The sequence below is a fragment of the Sus scrofa genome, chromosome 9, assembly GCF_054392235.1.
Source record: "Sus scrofa isolate SSC_HxYL_T2T_F1_AM1 chromosome 9, Sscrofa_HxYL_maternal_Yorkshire_Landrace_v2.0, whole genome shotgun sequence".
Lineage (NCBI taxonomy): Eukaryota > Metazoa > Chordata > Mammalia > Artiodactyla > Suidae > Sus > Sus scrofa.
Window position 1 is genome coordinate 114,776,067 of NC_139391.1, and position 23,041 is coordinate 114,799,107.

A 23,041-nucleotide genomic window follows, 5' to 3' on the forward strand; every position below is an offset into this window, starting at 1 on the left:
ACACCCACAGACCCAGAGAGGGGAGGTCTACGGTAGCAAGGCAACCATAAAGTCCTTCAAATTTGCTTTCTTTTTATTCAAAAGAGAAGAAATAGATAATTTCTTAAAATACTAGTATTCTGGAAAACATGATTAATTTTTTCTTTTTACAGCCACACCTGAGGCAATTGGAAGCTCTCAGGTCAGGGGTTGCACTGGAGCTGCAGCTGAAGCCTACACCACAGCCACAGCAACACCAGATCCAAGATACATCTGCAAAGTATGCTGCAGCTTGTGGCAATTCCAGGTCCTTAACCTACTGAGCAAGGCCAGGGATGAAACCCGCATCCTCACAGAAATAACATCAGATCCTTAACCTACTGAGCCACGGAATTTACTTAGCCATGGAAATAGGTATTGATTGGAAGTATGTTACGTTCAGCTAGAACATGTCATAAGCAAGGGCTAGACTGTGAGGGTGGCTCTACTTCTTGCAAGGGATGCCTTACTTTTTGCCCTGTTTCAATTTCTTCTCCCTGTTGATCTCTGTCCCCCGTGGAACGATGCTATGTAAGGAGAAGTCTAAATCTTTCTCTGCCTGGGACCTTGAGGCTGGGCATAGAAAGGAATGGATTTCTACTTATCATTTCAAGGAAACCTGAGCTTAGGGATCCCATTTCCTTCTCTCCCCTCCCTTTCTCCCTTCTTCTAAAACCATAAATCTCAAACTGCATACATCAGAGACCCCAGAGATGTCCTAGCCTACCCTCTGATTTTGTTGATGGGGATTGTGGGCTCTAGAAAGTAGAGAGTAGAACTAGATTTAGGGCTCCTTTGTCCACTTTCTTGTTCATTCTGTCTTGGAGACCGCTTTTGGGAAAATCTCTATCAGAACCCCCTGTAGGCTATTTTATGTATTTATTTTTTTCATTGTGAAAGTTAATTACAACCCGCAGAGAAGTCAGGATTGCTGTTCCATCACTCACCCACAAACAGCTGGCTGTAGAGTTCCAGGCGGGTGTGGCCTTCCGTTGGGGCCTTGCGGACTTGCTGTGGCAGTCGGTCCACCTGCAGGCTGGCCTGCTTGACATTCCTCTCCGCGGTGACCCGGTGCCACTGGTCATCATTGAGAGGGGAGGGCGACCTCACCACAATCTCCACGGGCCCGTTTCCCACATCGAATGAAAAGGACACTTCTGTGGCAGCTAGAGGAACAGAAAACATGAAAGGCACATGAGTAGTTTCCCTCCCAGATACCAAAGAGTGGTGAATTCTAGAGGGAAAACAAAGCAAGGAGAGGAGAAATGATCTAAGCCAGTTGCTTGCTACAAAGGTCCAAGGCAAAATCACCTGAGGAAGGAAAAAACATCAATCCATTGTTAACTGTGAGTAACCAAAGGGAGGAAAATAAACATGGATTGGGGGCCAGGTATGTGTTCATTTCCTTACTTCTTCAAGAAGTGACCAACATTGACTCTCTCAAAGTAAGAAGCTGAAGCCTGGAGCACTTGAGTGCATCTTGAGTGTCTCAGATTTAGTGAGCAGTGGTGTTGGGATCTGAACCAGGCTTGTGGGGTTTCAGAGCCTGAGATCTTTTGATTCTTTGAATAACAGGACTCTTCAGTAGCCCTCAGGGTGTGACTGCAGCCCTGGCTGCACCTTAGAGTCACCTGGGAGCTTGACAGAACACCTGAGTCCAGTTGCATCCCCAGGGATTTCCACTGGGAATGGTTCAGGACAGGCACTGACATTTTTTTTTAATTAATTTAATTTTTGTATTACTCAAATGAATTTATCACATCTGTAGTTGTATAACGATCATAACAATCTGATTTCACAAGATTTCCATCCCACAGCCCAAGCACATCCCCCCACCCCCCAAACTGTCTCCTCCAGAGACCATAAGTTTTTCAATGTCTGTAAGTCAGCATCTGTTCTGCAAAGAAGTTCAGTCAGGACAGCACTGGTATTTTTTAAAAGCTCCCTGAAAATAAGAATATAGAGCAAGAGTCGAGAGCTAGTTCTTTGGGGGAATTCATAAAACTTTATTTTCTTAATCTAATCCTTGAAGTCCCTGTGGAAGGTTAGGGAGTCATGGATGGTGCAGGCAAGGGAAATGGCCCGCATTTGGTGCAGGCAAGGGAAATGGCCCGCATTGTTTCTGGGCTGCTGGGGCTGTGCAGCTCCAGATTCCTGCAGAAGGACCCCTTCCTGAACCATCTGTTGCACCCCTTGAATACTCAACATCTGGGATGTTGGGTTCTTCTCCTAACTTACCCTCCAGCACTGACAACATATTATTCTTTTTTTCATACATCTTCTCCTAATCAATCTCTTTCTTTAATAAATCCCTTTCAACCATGGAAGAATGGATTAGGTGGTGCTTTGGTAATTGCAATTGCAAGTAGCTTTCTTACACTACATTTTAGGATTGAAGTTCCTCAGTGACCACCTAGTGCTTTATAAACATGTTTTCTTTTCTCCTTTTTAAGGCCACACCTTCAGTATATGGAAGTGCCTGAATTGGAGCTGCAGCTGGTGGCCCATGCCAAAGCCACGGAAACACCAGATCTGAGCTGCATCTCTGACCTACACTGCAGTTTGTGGCATTGCCTGATCCTTAACCCACTCAGCAAGGTCAGGGATCCAACCCACATTCTCACAGAGAAAACACTGGGTCCTTAACCCACTGAGCCACAATGGGAACTCCTACAAATATGTTTTCTAAGGTGTATCTTTTTCCTGTGATTGACAGGAGGGATGGCGAAATGCGGAAGGGACACGTGGGTCCCAGCTCCTTAGTCTGGTGAATTCCTTTCCACATGGAAGATGTGGCAACCAGTGGATTTCCTAACTTTGCTTACAAAGGGTTTCAGCTCCTCTTTCTATCAATAAGCCTCTGCCTAGTCTCAGAGCAGTTTAATTAAATATCTGTCATTTTTTTCCCCAGGCTAATGAAAAATTCAGCTTCTTTGGACTGGTACCATTTTCAGATGATGTTGCAAGCAATCAAACTTCTAATTTAAAAACCGCAGTGGGCCAGATTCTCTCAGGACCTAGACTGTTCCCTGCCTCTGGGTCAGGGCCCTCTGAAAGCTGCATTAACTTTATTGAGCTACAGGGATATTAGAAGCAGAGCTCAATTTAATCAACCTAATTGGACTAAGGAATCTGGATCCTTTATGTCATTAGAAAGGGAACTTTAATTTTAACACCTGTGGTGATGCCACATGTACTCTGATAAAATTTCTTCTGTAAATTAGGAGCTCCTGCCTTCAGGGGTCATTGTGACTCGATGGAGGCCAGTGACCCTCATCAAAGTTTCTATGGAAGTATGATCAGAATATGGGTCGACAATCATTTTGTTACCGAAAGTGGGCTCTGGCTGCTCACTGCTCTAAAGCCAATAAACAGGCCAGGTTGGTGGAGAGGGAAGTTTGCTTTATTTTGGAGGCTGGCAAAGGTGGGGAGGGTAGGCTTGTGTCCAAACACCAATTTCCCCCTTACTGACAGTCAGTGGGCAAGAGTTTTCAAAAGTGGAGGGAGGGGGCTATATTCAGAACAGCACTGTCAGCTCTGACAGTCATCGACATTGGTCATGCAGCAGTCTGATCAGTATCATCTTGATTGTTTTAAGTACAGTTAGTCTTCAGTTCCAGGGTCGGTTTCTTCCCATTTCCTTGAGGCCAGTTCTTGGGATTGTGGCAGCTTATGTCATGATTAGTCTGGTCATCATGAAGTTACCTTTTTTTTCTGGTGGGAGTTTCAGTATCTATAGGACAACTCATAGCGTATGGCTCCGAATATTATCTATAGCCCCTGAGCAGGAACTCAAGATCCTTGATTTTGTCATTATTTGTCCTGTTTGACTGCTTTCTTTTGGTTCTGCATTTTCTCACTTCTCTGATTAAGCTTGTTCTTTGGCTGATGTTTTTCTGCAGACAAAGGCAGGCAGTGGACATGGGTGGGAGAGGACCATACTGTCCTGCTCCATCTCAATATGACTCATGGATGGAATGATCTTTCCCTGAATATCTGATGTGGCCAATGGGGTAAAAGTAACCTCAGTTTTAAGACTGGAACATGTTCTTTTCTTGCAGTGCTGTGTTGGAGCCGATGCATCTTTAAATGTAAGTTATCAGAATAGCCAGAGAACAAGGCTTCCTGAGCTAAGGGGGAAAGATGGTTTCGTTTTAAAGGCATCATCAACCATCAGGGAAATACAATTTAGGGATAAATTGAGTTTAACCCCAAGGTTTGACACTGAAGGATTAAGGCTGCTTTAATTTCCTCCACATCTCTCCTCCTGCTGTGATGAATTTTTGTTCAGGTCTTTAAACTGTCACCCTCTGGAGAAATTCTGAGGACTAGCTCTTAACAGGAAATAGTCATACTTTCTTCTGGACTTGTCACACTACATCCCCTGTTTCTGCCTTTGGACCACAGTCTTCTCAACATCAATACCTCCCTCTGGAGAAGCAAAGAAGGTCTCCAGGATCTGGCTGTAGCACAGTCTTCTCACCCAAACTGGATGTTGTAAAAGGGACTCAAGACCAAGGGCCTCCTGAGAGCAGAATCCTTCCCAGTCCAGGCTCTGTTGAAGAAATGTTCATAATTCAGCCATCCCACATGTCTTCTGGTGCTTCCCGAGGAAGGGGCTGTGAAGCCCCACAGGAGGGTGAAGGAAAGGCTTCCTTTTTCTCGGTCACTCAATGTCAGCTTCCCTGACATTGCTAAGGAAAGCCTCTGAGAAATCCCATCTCCCAGTTCAATGGCAAGTGTGTTTTAAAAGCTTCTAAAGTTCAGTCTGTGGCTGATTGCTCTTGGTCTTCTGGGTGAGAGGAGCTGACATTTTAAAAGAGATAATTACAGAGAGAGTCAGACAGTGAATGAAAGGGAGGCGGCATAAAAGACACCAGAGCCAGTGACACCATCCTTATTTAATGTGTGGAGACGAAAGTGTTGCCACATTTCTGCTTGTGGAAAAGGAATTTCTGACATCTTGAAAGTATTCTTATTTCTAGAAATAAGTATTTGAGAATCGGATGTTTCTAGTGTGGCTCATTAGAAGGAACACCTTAGCAAACACTAGTGGTTGCCTTTCTTTTAGTGTCAGGAACTGAGAAGCATCTGGGATTTTATCTTCCTCGCAAACTAACAAGATAGCCTGCCATACTTTCATAGATGTTGGCAAAAGACAGGAGATTCCTGGGTTAGAGACAAAAGGCTTTATTCTTCACGATGCAGCAGGCAGCATGAGCGTCCATCCACTTTGGTTTCTCTGGTCTTTGGGGCCCACGGGGGCCACATGGAGCAGCCCAGGTGGATGCTGCATATGCAGTGAGTTTGCATCACAGCCCAGGAACCTGAACTTAAGGAACCTAAGTTTTAAAGGGGCTGTTGGCAAACCTTTAAAAATGTTTCACATCTGCCCTGGGGAGAGACAGGTCAAGAAACAAATCTTCCCTCTGTTCTGGAAAAAGACATTCTATCTTCCAGGAATGCTATATTCACATCCTTTAAAAGGCCTGAACAAAGCTGACAATGCCTCCTGTTCAGAAGACAAGCAGAAATGGGAGATCTCCATGGAGAATTTTCCTGATAATTCGCCCCTTGCCCACGCTTTTCCTTGGGAGCTGACCCAGTTGTTGTTTTTTTTTCATAGAAGCTACCTGCTTCTATACAACTTTTTGCTTCAGGTATGGATGGCCATACCCCAGGCCCAGAGGCTGAATCTGGATCTGTCTAAATCAAACTTGAAGATTCTGTTCTCCTAGCCAGTAATCCACTTAAGATGGGACATATCATTTCCTCCTGGCCAATAAGACACGAGGGAGTATTTTTAGAAGCTCTTTGGGGACAAACTTATTAGTTCATAAGGAAAGAAATAATCATTTATTTTCTGCTCTATGACCTTGGTTGGAGGTGTGGTTTCTAGGGTTGGTGGAGCCATCCTATAAACATCAGACACACCAAGGAAGGCACAGGGATGAATCTGGGTCTTAGGTGACATTGTTCAGCCGCTAAATTATTCTTGGAGCCACCTCGAGACTCTTATGTGAGATACCCACTGTTGTTAAAGCCGTCTTTATTGCAGCTGAAAGAACCTCAACTGATACAGAAAATGGGTTATTAGAACTCATAGCAATTAGTGTCTCTGAGTTATAAGCTATATTTGCCTTGTCACCTTCTGGAACTCAGTTTATTGGTACCTGAAAGGAGGATCACATCTATAGTTTCTCTAGAGTTTCTGTGTCCAAAATGTGTTTGAAGACACACTGATGAGCCCTAAGGTCCCTTCAGAGGTGGATGTCCTCTGATCTAGTGTCCAAGAGATTCCAAGAGAAACAATAAATGAAAAATAGCTGGTCTTACTAGTAGTTTTAGGTATTGGATCAGTGCAGGGAGAAAAGAAAGATACTGAAAAATAAATGCACAAGGTGGCATATGGGCATCAGAAACAAGCATCAATGGCAGAAATGATCGTTATCACATTTGCAAGCAAAAGCCTGAAGTGATGGGGTTAAAGAAAGACTAAGAGGAGCAGACACAGATACAGAGCACAAACAGCTCTTTAATGTATATTTCTCAGTTTAGGAACTTGATACATTAGTCATGTCTGTTTGATACAAACGGTGCCAAATGTTGTTCCCAAACATAAGACATTTGAGGAACAAAGACTTGTCCAATATAAACTCAGCAGTGGAGCCAGAAGCAGAATTTTCTCTCATTTCGACATCTCACTATTTTCACTCTACTCTTAGGAACAAGGACCTGGGATCATAATTAAATTTCTCAAATTTTGGCCTGAATAAGAAACTACTCAAGAAACATGCTTAAAATGCATATTCCAAGGCTCCTCTCACAGAGATTCTGACTCAGTAAGTTGGGGTAGGACTGTGGCATCTGTGTTTTGCTAATGCCAGGTGAATCTGATGCAAGAGATGCTACTTTATGAAACACTAGTTCTGCCAAGTCTCATTCTAGTAGGAAGGTCCTAGGAATCTTTTGCTTCCTGTCACCAAGAGAAAGATTTTCAAACTGTGTAGTAAAGAGTTTAAACTTATTCAAAAAGAGGTCTGCACTTTGCCCTTGGCTTTGGGAAGAAAGTATCTAAAGCCTTGGAGTAGTATTTCTGACAGGGGTGTCTTTGCCTGGGAACTTGGAGTCATGCCTGGTGGTCTAACAACATGATTTAGGGTGGAGGCTGACCTTACCAGGTAATATTTGGGGGGGAGACCAATGGTATGATGGAGGGCAGAGGTTTGGATCACACCGTTCAGTCCCTGGAGGGGCTGGACACCAAGGCTGGCTATGCAGGAAAATGACCATCCCTATATAATGGACCCTGAGTGAAGACTCTGAACACTGAGGCTCAGGGGACCTGTCCTGGTTAGAGGTACACTATGTGTACTGTCACCCTTAATTCCATTGGACAAGCACACCTAGGGACTCAGCCCCTGGGTCCTCTCCTTGGTCTCTGCCTTCTGTGCCTTTATTCTCATCTGATTCTACTCTGTATTCTTTCCCTGTAATAACCGTGACCATACATAGATCAGCCTTTGGTGAGTTCTGTGAGTCCTTCTAGAGAATTGTCAAAACTGAGGGTGCTTCTGGGGATGCCTTGAACTTGGCAATGGTGTCAGAAGTGTGTGCAATTTTGTGCAGGCTGTGGTGCTTCCAAGTTTGCTCTTGGTCTAAGTCTCTCTAAAAATAATCACTTCAGTTTTGAAGTATGTGATGGAATCCAACAATGTTAATAAGACAAAAAGACTTCTATGAGTTTCCACTGTGGGTGCAGCAGAAACAAATCTGACTAGTATCCATGAGAATGCAGGTTCGATCCTTGGCCTCGCTCAGTGGGCCAGGGATCCAGTGTTGCTGGGAGCTGTGGTGTAGGTCGCAGACCTGGCTCAGATTCCATGTCACTGTGGCTGTGGCATAGGCCAGCAGCTGTAGCTCTGATTAGACCCCTAGCCTGGGAACCTTTGAAGTTCACGTTCACTGCCTAGATGAGAAAACAATGTCTAGGAGATGCTAACATCCAGTAGTTATAACAGCACTGAGCTTCTGTTTTTCTAACTTGCTGTACTGACTTTCATATTATGCAGGAAATTTAAAAAACCCTATTTTTCTTTAGTATAGTCTTAGTTTCTGAGTACAGAAATCTTTAGAGCCAAACATGCATATTCACACTCCAAATCTCAGTGTTAAACACATCTGAAAATGAACACTGGCAAGGAAAAATATATTTGAAGTCTTTTGGAAATTCTTCAAGGAGATGCCTGGAGCTTAAGAATCAATGCTATGAACACATTTTTAAACCTCTGGTATCTTGATAACCTCCTGAGTATGAGAAATATTTCTCTTTATGTATTTTGGACTTTAAGCTTTTTATTATGGTAAAAAAAATAATTTCACATACAAAGGCATCCACAGAGAAAAGGAAGCAAAAGGGAGTTACCATTGGCCATGCAAAAACAGAGAGCTGTCTTTAAAATGCAAAGCCTTTCTAATTTTAGTTTTCTCCATGCATTTAACTACCTTCTGAGAATAACTTCTTGGATATTAATGCACTTATATGATTTAAGAAGGAAAAAGACAAAAAGCTTTCCAAACGGACCTGTGGCTTGAAACAGCACCTGTCCTCAGTAAGGGACAACCTCCGTAGTCAAGGTTTAAATACCCCCATGTTTGGAATCAGTAGAGACTTGTGTGCTGGGCAGAGAGTGCCAGTTTGGAAGATTAAGTGAAAGTCCCAGATGGCAACTTTGGGGACAGAATACTTATGATAAAAAGAAATGCAGATGCTGTAGGAGAGAAATCATGAAACCAAATGCCTAAGGATTCTCTAGAGATGGAGACAAGCATGGATTGAAGAGGGGATGGATGTCAAAGAAGCTTTTCTCTTGACCAACGCCTGGTTGTGCAGCAAAACGAATAACATTCATTGGAGGAAATGTGATTTGGTGGAGGAACAGGGGTAATTTATGGGGCTGGTTTCAGGTGATGTCAAAGAGAGCAGGTTCATTGAGATACCTGGCTGTGGAGAGAAACAAAAGAGGAAAAATAGCTTGAATTGGAAAAAAATCTGATAGGTGTTAACATGGACCAAGCTGGAGCTTATAAGGAGACAACATTCTGGTTAATTAATAAATTAAAAGTGACAAATGACTGAGCTGTGGATGGCAGTGGGTATGGGGACACTAGTCATGAGTAAAAGCCAAAGATAAGATCTAAGGAGAAAAGTATAAGGCTTTGGAAGTTGCATGCCTGCTGGTGAGAGCTGTGAATAAGTCTGTCAGAAGGAAAACACAGTTTCCTGGTTGCCATGGACTGAGTTTCAGCCCAGACTACAGGTCATATCCCAGACACTGTTTCTTTCTGTTTTATAGCAAATTGTTTCCTATCTAGCATATTCTTTCAATGCCAGTCTGTTATGACTTCAGACAAGATCTCTCTAATGAGAAAAAAAAAAAAAGTGCCAGATGAAGATTCTATATTCTACATGCTACTGGCCTCAGAATATAAAAAGAGATTTATTCTGTTTTCCATTACAACACCAGATGCTCTTCAACTACAGTGTTTGCAGTTATCGGGAAAATAGTGGAGAAAAAGTGAAAGCGTGCCACAGGGTCAGCTGAGATTTTTAAATGGGAATGTAGAGAGAAATGGTGGAATAGGAGAGTCACTTTCTTTCTACATAACATGCTTTCTTAAAATGTTAAAGGCTTCAATAAAAGTCCCTTGGAATCTTTGCAAGAGATACAGAACCAATCTAAGTTATCTGACAGTTTTGTGCTAGCTATGACTACTTAAATTTGTTCTTTATCTTCTATTTGGTAAGGAATATTAGAAATGAAGAAACTTAGGGTTGAATATTAAAAGTACAGGGTCTTAGACTCTCAAGATTGAAAGCATCCTAGGAGAAATTCTCAAGTAACATTGTAGAAGAGTTAAGAGACCCCTGAGGTCAGACATTTCCATCTCTGAAAAAATGACATCACTTCATGGGTTCTCTCATGGTTGGGCCAACCGATTTCTACTTATAAAAGCCTTCCTGTGGAAATGGGTAATACTAAATAACAATAGGATTTATCATGATGACCTCTTCTTTCCCCCTTATTTCTGGTCATGATAGCTGAAAAGACAATTTTTTTTTTTTTTGTCTTTTGTCTTTTGTCCTTTTTTTAGGGCTGCACCCAAGGCATATGGAGGTTCCCAGGCTAGGGGTCTAATCGGAGCTACAGCTACTGGCCTGTGCCAGAGCCACAGCCAGGCCAGATCCGAGCTGCGTCTGCGACCTGTACCACAGCTCATGGCAACGCCAGATCCTTAACCCACTGAGCAAGGCCAGGGATCGAACCTGCAACCTCATGGTTCCTAACTGGATTCGTTTCCACTGCGCCATGACGGGAACTCCCCCAACTTTCTCTATTATACTGCATAAACAAATTATTCTGCCTTCCTAAGGATAGTCCATATAAAACATGGGAGAACATTTCAAGGGCCCATTTGTAGAAAGTTCAGACAAGCATGTTTACATTTTCATGATTTGATGAATTAATGGATCATGGCTTCTGTCTAAAAAGCTCCTTCGAGAGAGAAATTGTGGGTGGGTTTGAGCTGCTTGCCAGCCTCTGCCCCAGTTTGGTTTGACAAGGTGGGAGAATGGAACAGCTTTGGGAATAGGTCATCTATTATGAGCACTGCCCTGCTAGGCACAGCCTTGTGTATCTTTCCTATATGAGGTCTTTCGCTTTCATCATTTCCGCCTGCCCTGCTGGGTTAGTGAGCAAGCCTTGAACAGCAGTAGCATACTACATACTCTCAATACATAGTGGTATGATACTGTGAGAATAGGGCCAACAGTAAGGGACCACTGGTTAAATGAAGCACTTGGCAATTGAGACATTGTTTTCTCCTTTTTTAAAAACATTGCTCCCATTTGTTGACATAATAATCTTAATTATCATCTGCAGATGCTGATATGCCTAGATGTAGGAGGCTGTTTGGGAATAAAACAGAGCTTTGAAGATCTCAGATAAACATCCTACCAACCAGTAAGATTTTGGGTGGCTGTATTACATTCTGTAGGTTGTAAAACAAAGCGATATTTTGTTTTGTTTTGTTTTATAAATATAAAATGATGATTTTCCAAACCACATATTCTCTAGGAGATTTTGATATAGTCTTTGCCCTCGGTTGAAAGAAAAAAAAAATCACTGTTGTGGAGTTTGAAAAAAACTGACATGGGAATGTGTTCTAAAATATTTCTTGAAACAAGTAGGTTAACAAATAATATGTACCACATGATTATTTTGGTAAAAAATTATATATAAGTGCATAGAAAAATGTTTGGAAATGTACACAGCAAAAGAGTAGTATTAAATATATTAGAATATGTGATTATAGCTGTTTTTGGGTTTATTTTTTTTTTGCTTCTCGGGATTTTAAAATCATTCAGCAATAAACAAATAATATTAGTATGATTTTTAAAGTCAAAATATGATAATTTCACTTCTTTTGTAAAGATTGGTGACATTTTAAGCTACTCTAATCTATAATTTTTTTTTCAGGTCTCAGAGTTTAATATACCTTTGGGTTCACACAGTGCAACAGGGGTGGAGACAGGGTGCAGAGAGTTCCTGGGCTGCTGCCCAGCAGAAAAGGGAGCTGTCGCTGGCTGCTGCACCTGCCATGTGCTCCTGGTGTGGGTGATAATCTATAATTTTAACAAGTGTTTAATCAAAGAAATTAATCAAAAAGCAAAGAATGAGATTTCATTTAAATACAGAAAACTAGAGGGAATTTAAAATGAGGTTGAAACATTCCTCCTTACTTCTTTCTCATTCTTATGATATCGGAGAAGATTTTTTTTTTTTTAAGAGAGTGGTCAAACTTCACCATAAAATAATTTTGAACAAGATGTGGGTTTTTTTCCCTATTAAAAATGGCTCCCAATAATAAGGGCATGCTATTTTTCAAAGTAAAACCCTCACAGGTCTGAAGTGCCAGCATGTTCGGATGTTTAAACTAATGTATACAGGAATCAGAATGCAAGAGGAGCATATTCAGTGTTATAATTACACTTGACAGATATACACTGTTTCTATTATTCATTGGCTCTAGTTGCACTTACCCAGAAAGACCCTGCAGAATACAAAATATCAACTCTTCTTCATGAGAAGTCATTTGGCATTCTCATCACTTCTCATCAGAGGAATCAAATTCAGAGATGCAGAAAACCAAATCTGATCATTTTAACACCATCCACAAAGGCAAGTAAAATGAGTAATTTCCTAAGAGGCCTTAGGTCCAGCTAGCTTTCTTTTGTCCAACTCTTAATACATGGGTGGGTCATTAATTTAATGAAAAATATCTTTAACCATTCCCTGGGCTTTAGCTACATTTTTTTTTTTTTTTTTGTATGTTCTAGGGCTGCACCTGAGCCATATGGAGGTTCCCAGGCTAGGGGTCTAATTGGAGCTGTAGCTGCCGGCTTACACCAGAGCCACAGCAACTCGGGATCTGAGCCATGTCTGCAACCTACATCACAGCTGACGGCAGTGCCAGATCCTCAACCCACTGAGCTAGGCCAGGGATCAAACCCGCAACTTCATGTTTCCTAGTCAGATTTGTTAACCACTGAGCCACGACGGGAACTCCCTTTAGCTACATTTTTTTTAGTTCCCCAAAATGCCTTTATCTCATTTATTTGCCTGATATCCTTCAAGGCAAATAAAATGCTGCATTTTCTGTAAACCTATCTAGATTTCTGGAGGCATGGTGAGAGCTTACTCTTTCTTCATCCATAGTGCCTATGGTGGAGATTGCTAACTTTTCATGAAAAGCCTGTCTTCTCTGTCCCACAGTTACCTCTGAAAAGCTGCTGTGCAGGAGATGCAATTCCTTGTCCCCAGTATCTAGATAGAGCCATGAGACTAGTTACCACCAAGGGAACAAGAACAAAAGGAGAGTGTGTCTCCTCTGGACCAGTGTGGGTAAGAAGAGAGACTGCTTCTCCACCCTTCCTCCCTCTCTCTGCCAACTGAATTTAGAAACTCCCAGGCTCAAGAGATGGTGGAATCAAAACACAAAAGGATCTCTGATCTCAAATCTCTGTGTGGAAGGACTTCATGGAACAGGGCACGTAGATGACACTCCTATATAGTCGCCAAAACCTGAGCCTTTGTTTGGTACAGCAGTGTAACTTAGATCTAAACAAGAATATCTCTTATGACCCTATCACACTTAAAATACTTTTTCTTGCAAATCAAAACCATGATGAGGTACCACCTTACACCAGCCAGAATGGCCATCATCCAAAAGTCTACAAACAATAAGTGCTGGAGAGGGTGTGAAGAAAAGGAACCCTATTACACTGTTGGTGGGATTGTAAATTGGTGCAACCACTGTGGAAAGCAGTATGGAGATTCCTCAGAAAACTAAACATAGAACCACCATTTGATCCAGCAATCCCACTCCTGGGCATCTATCCAGAGAAAACCATGACTCGCAAAGACACATGTACTCCGATGTTCATTGCAACACTATCTACAATAGCCAAGACATGGAAACAACCCAAATGTCCATTGACAGAGGAGTGGATCCAGAAGGTGTGGTACCTATACGCAATGGAATATTACTCAGCCATTAAGAGGAAAGAAATAATAGCATTTTTAGCAACATGGATGGACCTAGAAACTATCATGCTAAGTGAAGTCAGCCATACAATGAGACACCAACATCAAATGCTTTCACTGACATGTGGAATCTGAAAAAAGGACAGACGGAACTTCTTTGCAGAACAGATGCTGACTCACAGACATTGAAAAACTTATGGTCTCCGGAAGAGACACTTTGGAGGGTGGGGGGATGTGCCTGGGCTGTGGGATGGAAATCCTGTGAAATCAGATTGTTATGATCATTATACAACTACAGATGTGATAAATTCATTTGAGTAATAAAAAATATATATAAATAAATAAAATAAATACATATAAAGTCATAATAGTACATGAAAAATTTACCAAAGAAATTTCCTTTAAGATATATCTCTTATCCAGTATAGAATAAAATGGTTTTTTTTTAATTAAAAAAAAATAAAATACTTTTTGTTGGGGGTTCCCGCTGTGGCTCAGTGGAAAGGAATCTGAATAGTATCCTTGAGGACACAGGTTCGATCCCTGGCCTCGCTCAGTGGGTTAAGGATCAGGCATGGCCGTGAGCTGTGGTGTTAGGTCACAGACGTGGCTTGGATCTTGCATTGCTGTGGCTGTGGTGTAGGCCAGTAGCTACAGCTCCAATTCCACCCCTCACCTATGAACCTCCATATACGGTGGGTGTAGCCCTAAAAGGACCAAAAAAAAAAATTTTGTTCCTAAGATTGAAAAACATAACCAAAGGATCTTCTCCCTCAGACCATTGGAATTTTGAGAAGATAATAAAAGAAAGGGAATATATATATATATATATATATATATATGACTGGGTCATTTTGCTGTACAGCAGAAATTGGCACAACATTGTAAATCAACTACACTTTAATACAAAATTAAAAAAATAAAAAATATAACCAGAGGATCTTTTCCCTCAGGCCACTGGAATTTTGAAGGAATGACTGCATTGTAATGGTCTTATTCTAGTTTTAATACTCAGCCCTGTATCAGAACATTGCCATTGCGACAAAATATGGAGGTTGTAATATGATATTTGAGTGAATTCGTGCAATTCTATAATTCTTAAAAATTAGAGGAAAGGGAAGTGGCTGGGAGCCACATGGGAGACTTTAGACTGGTACGTGCTCCTAAATGTCTGAGCCATCTCTTCTACTAATCCCACCAAACTGAGGTCCCGAAGAAAGGAGAAGCAGGGATGAGCCTTGACTATCATGAAGGCAAACAAAACCTTTTCTAATGAGAAGTTTTTCCAGGATGAGCTCGACACTCAGAGGTAAGAGATGAAATTCCCTTCATTCTTCAACATTCCTATTCTGCACTGAATGGGCTCCAGAACCCAGAACCCTCAAGCTGACACATTCAGCTCTATTTTCAGCCACACTGAAAACACAGGCAAACAACAAAGCTTCTTAGGGTCAGCTGTGGAACACCAGCGCTAATTACAGTGCTATGTCCATAGAGAGATACACTTCAGGTTCTGAATAACAGGCTCAGAAACTCCTATAATACAGTCCCTTTGTAAGCTGGGAAGCACCGGAATTAGAAAATTAAAAAAATAAAGTAAAATCATGAATATCACAGATAGAAACAAGTTTTCTTTTCCTGAAGTATTTAAGAATATATCCCAGCTTTGACTCTAGTCCTCTATTAGATTTTATATAAACCATTATGCTTTGCTTTGTCTCCTCAAAGCTCCTATCTTGCTTGCTAGCAAAAGTTATCTAGTAATTTGAGCAAAATGTATCTTTAAGAAGATAACTTCCTTAATTCTTCATTTGTAAAAAACCAAAAAAAATCAAACTGCTTTCGTCAGGTTTCCATTTGACATTCGATTGGTTAGTGTTTTGTCACATGGTTTTAATTTAGGTGTTTGATGACTTCTAAGAACCTAGTGTTGTTGTATTTACAGTTGTCTCTGGCTCTTTGAGATATTCCTGGTTTTGTGCAATCTTCCCCAATTACTCCCTATATTTCAATGAAGTTCTGCTCCCTGAGTTACTGTGTCATCTTCTCTTTTTTTTTAGCCAGCTTTTAATTAATTGGTCCCAAGTGTCACCCTGAGTTGGATCAATTCTCTAGCATTGATAACAAGCACTAAGAGATGATAGCATCGACTCTTCCCTCTTGAAGCATTTGTTTTGTAAAATATTCAGCCAGCAGAGATACTGTTAGTGTCAAGAATGGGAGATGTAAGGTCTCTAAACTTCTATGACCTCACACACATATTTCCACTCTTCTCACTTATCCATGTATTGGTTACCATCATGAGAGCATGCTCTTTCTTCCATCCTGACTTAGATCAGGATGCATGAACCCAAACGTCTTTGGTCTCTTCACCTCTTAGGCGGAACATTCTCTTTTGCCGGGTACAGACAGGATGATTCTAGAAGTTGGTCTTTTTAACATTTTAAAATGCCACCTTTTTGGAGGGAAAGATTTTGCGGACCAGCACACACAATAAATAATGTGGAAAGCATTAAAACCAAAGGGAATGAGATAGAAGAAAAAATTCTGCCAGAAAAATCTCTATGAAACTTTAGCATTTCTCTGTAGTAATGACATATAACATATATTCTTCACACACCATGTGAAGATGCTCTTTGATGAGGATTCCCGTTATTTTCCAGGAAATGCACTGAATTATTGTCTTGTAGAATTTTTTCTTAGGAAAATGTAAGGCCTCTTTTATTTATGTTTTATATTTTGAATCAGGATGCAGTAAAAAAAAACCTTGTGTGGGCAGGATTTCAGTAGGGAAGTGGGCTTTTAGATGCTTCTGGAGTGTAGAGAAAGGGTAGAAACACAAACTGTGCAGAGAGGTTATTCCATCTGGCCAGCTTAAGAGGCATTCCCAACTCCATTTAGAAATTTCAAAATCAGCAGACATGAGTGGATCATTAACACATAACTAAAGTAATTTTTCATTTCAGGACATCCTACTCTAAATTCTATTCTTTTAACTCTAGGGTACCAATACCATAAACTCAAGTAACTGTCTCTTTATTAAGACAGGCAAAGAAATCAGGATAAATTCATTTTGACTTTATTACTTACCAATTATTTGTATATCTTTTACTACTTAAATGCACACAGCTAATATATTACATAGTTTTAACATAGCACAAATTTCATTTTTATTTATGTCTCTAAACTTTTTTGGGCCACAATTGAAATTGAAAAGTTTAAATCAGAAGCTAGAAAAAAAATTTTAATTGAAAAAAATCACAATAGTGTTGCTATTCAGGTTTAAAAATTTTTATGGAGTAAATTTTCTTATGTATTATAATGACCAAGTCAGAATCATTCCTTAGGTCCCAAATAGTTAATACAAGTTGAACTCATAGTTAGACTTGAAAAGTAGTAGAAACACTAAAATTCTTCCTAAATCTATGTTGATAAACTAAGTTACTTGGACAGTTAGAAGGAAAAGTCCACGTGTTAATACCTGATCTGTATTGGTAAAAACTCACAATATTTATTACAGAAAAAATACCCTAAATAACACCCAATGGCACAAGAGGCTGGTTAAGTGGAATTAGACATTCCTCATGTCTACACGAGTAAAGCCCTCTTTAATGTAAAAAGTTGTTCCAATTCTGAAATAGTGGAAGATAAATTGCCATTCGTTATTTCTTCTGATTCATCAGTTTCTATATATTGCAAAATATTTTCTTCTACGATGTTCTCGAGCATGTGCATTGCAGAAGGCGGCATCTTGGAAAATGAAAGTTTTTTTTTAATACCTTTCCCTGAGATTAGCAGGACACTGAACTGCTGCCTCCACATTTTTGTAGAGATATGCCTGTTAAATGCAAATATTTCCTCCGAGTCCTCCTGATAGCTGAAAAAGCTCAAACTTGGTCAACCCGGAAACTTAGGCTAAAGTATTGCAATAGTTTCTGGTTGCTTCTCCTGAGGCAGTGAACATCAGCTTTGAAATTTTACCACTGTGTAAGGTCTTTTAAATTGTTAAAAATATCAATGCTGTGGTCACTATTTATCATCAGACGTTTCCAAACACTTCCTCTGATTACAGTTCACCTTAAGGAAAACCTACTATCATCCATGCAACCCCTTTCTCAGGGGCCCATGTCTGGGGCCAGGAGGGCAGCTGGGAGGGCCCTTGACCTCAGTGCTTCCTCTGTTCTTTGGCCCCCAGACTTCCTCTCAGCAATGCATCTCCTGCGACATCCCTTCTCCCCATGCTTTTGCTGCTACCCTCTGAACCCGAGGACAGTAAAACTTGATTCACAGGCTTCCTGTCCACCATGTCCTTTTGCAGTGTCCACTAGAGTTCTCAGCAGTGATGTGGATGACCAGCCAACACTCTGGCCTCCAGCTCCCTGCATTTCTCCACAGCCTTTGTATACAATCCAGAAGCTCTCTGTGTGGCCGGACGATGCATTGTAGAACTTCTTCCCACAAAATGGCTTTCCTGTGAAATCTTGAACTCCCAAAATTTCACCAACCGTGATCTGTCCTTCCACCTTCCACAGTATCTTTGTCATCGGTTTGATCTCCAGTCCCTTGACTGTGGTGACCTCCTTCTCCACCGAGATTTTCCATGGCTCTCTGTTAGACCCCCACCACATCTATTCATTGCATTCTCTCAGCAAATGCTTACTCAGCACCTGCCACGTGCCAGCTGTGGCCTGGCCCTGGAGATGCGGCAGTGTGTGGCCTCCACAGCCCTTGCTGCACAGGTGAACAGTGTACCTCACACTTTTGTGATGTCTCTGTGCCATCTAAGACTCTAGTTTCCTTCAGCATTTGGAGCCTGAAATGTTCTTTCCCTTTTATTTTGAGGCTCAGTTAAAATGATATCTTCTCCAAAGAACCTTTTCCCATTCTCCAGTTAGAAGTGATTGTTGCCTCTTCTTGGCCACAACAGGATATGGCTGGTACCTCTAATGCTTATTTCATCTTATCCAAAATATTGTTTGATATGCCAGGCTCTCCCACTAGATTGTGCATGACTGGGGAATGGGGACATGTCTTATTCTTCTTAAGTTGCTCTTTGGCACATACATAGTACGTGCTCAATAAACAGTGGTTGAAATATTTAGAATCTGATCTGAGACTTGCCTAGAAGTCACCACTACCTTTGTCCTACTTCCGACTCTGACAATACCAGATGCTTGCAGCTCCCAAGCACCCAGCATGTTCTCCCTCCTTAAGCTTTTGTTTGCATTGTCCCCTCCTGCTAGGACTTTCCCCCTACTTCTTCAAGCTAACTTCTTTGCTTGTTCTTGATGATCCTTTTCAGGTATCACCTCATCCTCCTCTTCATTCCTAGGTTGGGTTATGTACCTCTCCTCTGGACATTTAGAATACCTTATACCTGTTGTTGTAATGTTATTTACTGTGTTTTGATGATCATCAGCACAATATCTTTTTTTTTTCATTCTATATATACATGGTTTATTTATTTATTTATTCATTTTTATTGTTATTTCCCCAATACATTTTTTTTAATACTGTACAGCATGGTGACCCAGTTACACTTACATGTATACATTCATTTTTCTCCCATTATCATGCTCCATCATAAGTGACTAGACATAGTTCTCAGTGCTACATAGCAGGATCTCATTGCTAATCCATTCCAAAAGCAATAGTTTGCATCCATTAACCCCAGGCTCCCAATCCATCCCACTCCCTCCCCCTCTTCCTAGGCAACCACAAGTCTATTCTCCAAGTCCATGATTTTCTTTTCAGTGGAAAGGTTCATTTGCACTGTATATTAGATTCTAGATATAAATAATATCATATGGTATTTGTCTTTCTCTTTCTGACAGCACAATATCTTAAATCAGCTGTATAACCTGGATGTTTCCTTATCTGTAAAATGTAGATAAGACTTGTTATGAAACCTAAAAACATTAGTACCTGTAAAAGCTTTAGGACAGTGCCTGGCACATTAAAATCCTCCATAAAGAATCATCCACAGTGCTGCTAATGTGTTTGTCTGCTTCAATAGATGAGGCTGCTGGGTTCTCTGTCTTTACCTTGGAATCTCCAGAATCTGCCCTAGTGCCTCTAACACAGCAGGTGTTCAGTGAGAGGTGGCCTGGTGATGGGGCCATGGTCACAGTCAAGATGGGACCCTCTTGGTCAGAAAAGGGATGTGGAGAAGTCAAGCTGTTCTCTATGGGGAACTCCGAAAAATAAATGGATATACTTATTGGTTATTAGTGAATTTTTTTTTAAAATATTCCTCTGCTATCTCAAAAATACTAACAAAAAATAAGCAAACAAAACAGCAGAATCAAAAGTAATTTCTTTTTTTTTTTTTTTTTTTTGTCTTTTTGCTATTTCTGGGGCCGCTCCTGCGGCATATGGAGGTTCCCAGGCTAGGGGTTGAATCGGAGCTGTAGCCACCGGCCTACGCCAGAGCCACAGCAACGCGGGATCCGAGCCGCGCCTGCAACCTACACCACAGCTCGCGGCAACGCCGGATCGTTAACCCACTGAGCAAGGGCAGGGACCGAACCCGCAACCTCATGGTTCCTAGTCGGATTCGTTAACCACTGCGCCACGACGGGAACTCCCAAAAGTAATTTCTGATGTGGAAATGGACCTATTTGCTTGTGGCTTATGCACTCCTCCTTACTTTGATGTGTATCCCTTGGCCCCTTCTGGGTCTCATTCATTCCTACTTCCTCGGGGAGCTCTCTCCTTCAGCCAGTCCCTTCCTCTCCCACGTCTCCAACTCTTTTTCTTTACTGGATTTTTCCTGTTAATATACATGCATGCCGAAGTCCCTACCATTACAGCAATTACAATGGACAGAACCACCGTCTTGGTCACCACATCCATCTCCATTCACTGCCGACTCTGTCTTCCATTTTGACAGTGACCTCTACATGTTAAAGCTGATGACTCCTTTATGTTCTTATTCTAGTACCCCTCAGTTCAATGGTACCAAACATTCTTTTCGTTTGTTGGTGTTTGAAACTCTTCCTTTATTTGATCCCTGGGATGGCACTGTCTTCCTACTTCTCTGCCAACCTTCTAGAAGCTACTTTTCTTCCTTCTATCCTTTAAGTGGAGGCCTAATTCTTGGACATCTTTGTTCTTTTCATAGCTGCACCTGCAGCATATGGAAGTTCCCAGGCTAGGGTCAAATTGGAGCTGCAAGCCTATGCCATAGCCACAGCAACACAGGCTCTGAGCCACATCTGTGACCTAAACCACAGCTTGTAGCAGCACTGGATCCTTAACCCACTGAGCAGGCCAGGAATAGAACCCACATCCTCACAGACACTGTGTTGGGTTCTTAACCTGCTGAACCACAATGGGAACTCCTTATTCTTGGACATCTTGTTTCCTCTCTCTGCGCATTTGTTCTGGGCAATCTCATGATGCTTGCAGCACCAAACACCTATTTCCTGATGATTCCCTAAGTGATAATGATGCTCAAATTGTGTGCTTCTAACTCAGATGGCTCTGCTGGGCTCTCCTACTTCTCCAACTCTTTTTCTTTACTGGGTTTACTCTTTTCAGACTTGGATATATAGCACCTTCTAGATGTGTCCACTTGTATAGACACTTCTCTATCCTGCAGACACTCAAACTCAAAATATACAAAATGCAGTTTGCATTTTGGCCTCTGATGGATGTCATACTCCTTAGTAAGAGTCGTTCTACACACACGATCATCAAAACCATCATAACCACTTCTGTATACTAACAATGAAGTATTAGAAAAGGAATATAAAAATACAATACCTTTTAAAATCACACCTCCAAAAATTAAATACCTAGGAATAAACCTGACCAAGAAGGTGAAAGACTTACATGCTGAGAACTATAAAACATTAATCAAGGAAATTAAAGAGGATTCAAAGAAATAGAAAGATATCACATGCTCCTGGATTGGAAGAATCCACGTTGTTAAAATAGCCATAATACCCAAAGCAAACTACAGATTGAATGTGATCCCTATCAAATTACCCATAACATTTTTTCACAGAGCTACAACAAACAATCCAAAAATTTTTATGGAACTATAAAAGACATAGAATTGCCAAAGCAATCCTGGGGAACAAAAACCAAGCAGGAGGCATCACTCTTCCAGACTTCAGGCAACATTACAAAGCTACAGTAATCAAATCAATGTGGTATTGGTACTAAAACAGAGATATAGACCAATGGAACGGAATGGAGAACCCAGAAATAAACCCAGACGCTATGGTCAATTCATCTCTGACAGAGGAGGCAAGAATATAAAAGGGGAAAAAGACAGTGTCTTCAACAAGTGGTGCTGGGAAAACTGGACAGCTGCGTGTAAATCGAAACTAAAACACATACATACACCATGCACAAAATGAACTCAAAATGGCTAAAGACTTAAATGTAAGACAAGACACCATCAAACTCCTAGAAGAGAACATTGGCAAAACATTGTCTGATATCAACCGTAGAAATGTTTTCTTATGTTAGTCTCTCAAGGCAACAGAAATAAAAACAAAAATAAACCAGTAGGACCTAATCAAGCTGACAAGCTTTTGCACAGCAAAGGAAACCATAAAAAAACAAAAACAAAAACAAAGACAACCTACAGAATGGGAGAAAACAGTTTCAAATGATGTAACTGACAAGGGCTTAATCTTTAAAATATATAAACAACTTATACAACTCAACGACAAAAAACAACAACCCAATTGAAAAATGGGCAGAAGACCTAAACAGACCTTTCTCCAAAGAAGATATACAGATGGCCAACAAGCACATTTAAAAAATGCTCCATGTCACTAATTATTAGAGAAATGCAAATCAAAAATACTATGGGGTACCTCCTCATACTGGTCAGAATGGCCATCATTAACAAGTCAACAAATAACAAATGCTGGAGGACCACTATGGTACAACCACTACGGTATGGAGGTACCTTAGAAAACTATACATAGAACTACTATATGACCCAGCAATCCCACTCTTGGGCATATATCTGGACAAAACTTTCCTTGAGAAAGATACATGTTCATTGTAGCACTATTCATAATAGCCAGGACATGGAAACAACCTAAATGTCCATTGACAGAAAAATGGATTAAGAAAATGTGGTACTCTGATAGCCAAGACATGGAAACAACCCAAATGTCCATCGAAAGACAATTGCATTAGGAAGATGTGGTATATACACACAATGGAATACTACTCAGCCATAAAAAAGAACAAAATAATGCCATTTGTAGCAACATGGATGGAACTAGAGACTCTCATACTGAGTAAAGTAAGTCAGAAAGAGAAAGACAAATACCATATGATATCACTTATATTTGGAATCTAATATAAGGCACAAATGAACCTATCCACAGAAAAGAAAATCATGGACTTGGAGAATAGACTTGTGGTTGCCAAGGGGGAGGAAGAGG

The 23,041-nt window shown here is 40.9% G+C and overlaps 1 protein-coding gene across 5 annotated transcripts in view; it reads right to left on the reverse strand.

Annotated features, from left to right (window-relative positions):
* Positions 1–23,041, reverse strand: part of CNTNAP2 (contactin associated protein 2) — a 2,042,838-nt gene that overhangs the window by 230,025 nt on the left and 1,789,772 nt on the right. For all 5 annotated transcript variants that reach the window (XM_084977536.1, XM_084977535.1, XM_084977534.1 and 2 more), the window contains one exon: positions 966–1,184. In XM_084977536.1, coding sequence (XP_084833662.1) covers positions 966–1,184 — 219 coding nt within the window. The remainder of the gene's footprint in view (positions 1–965; positions 1,185–23,041) is intronic.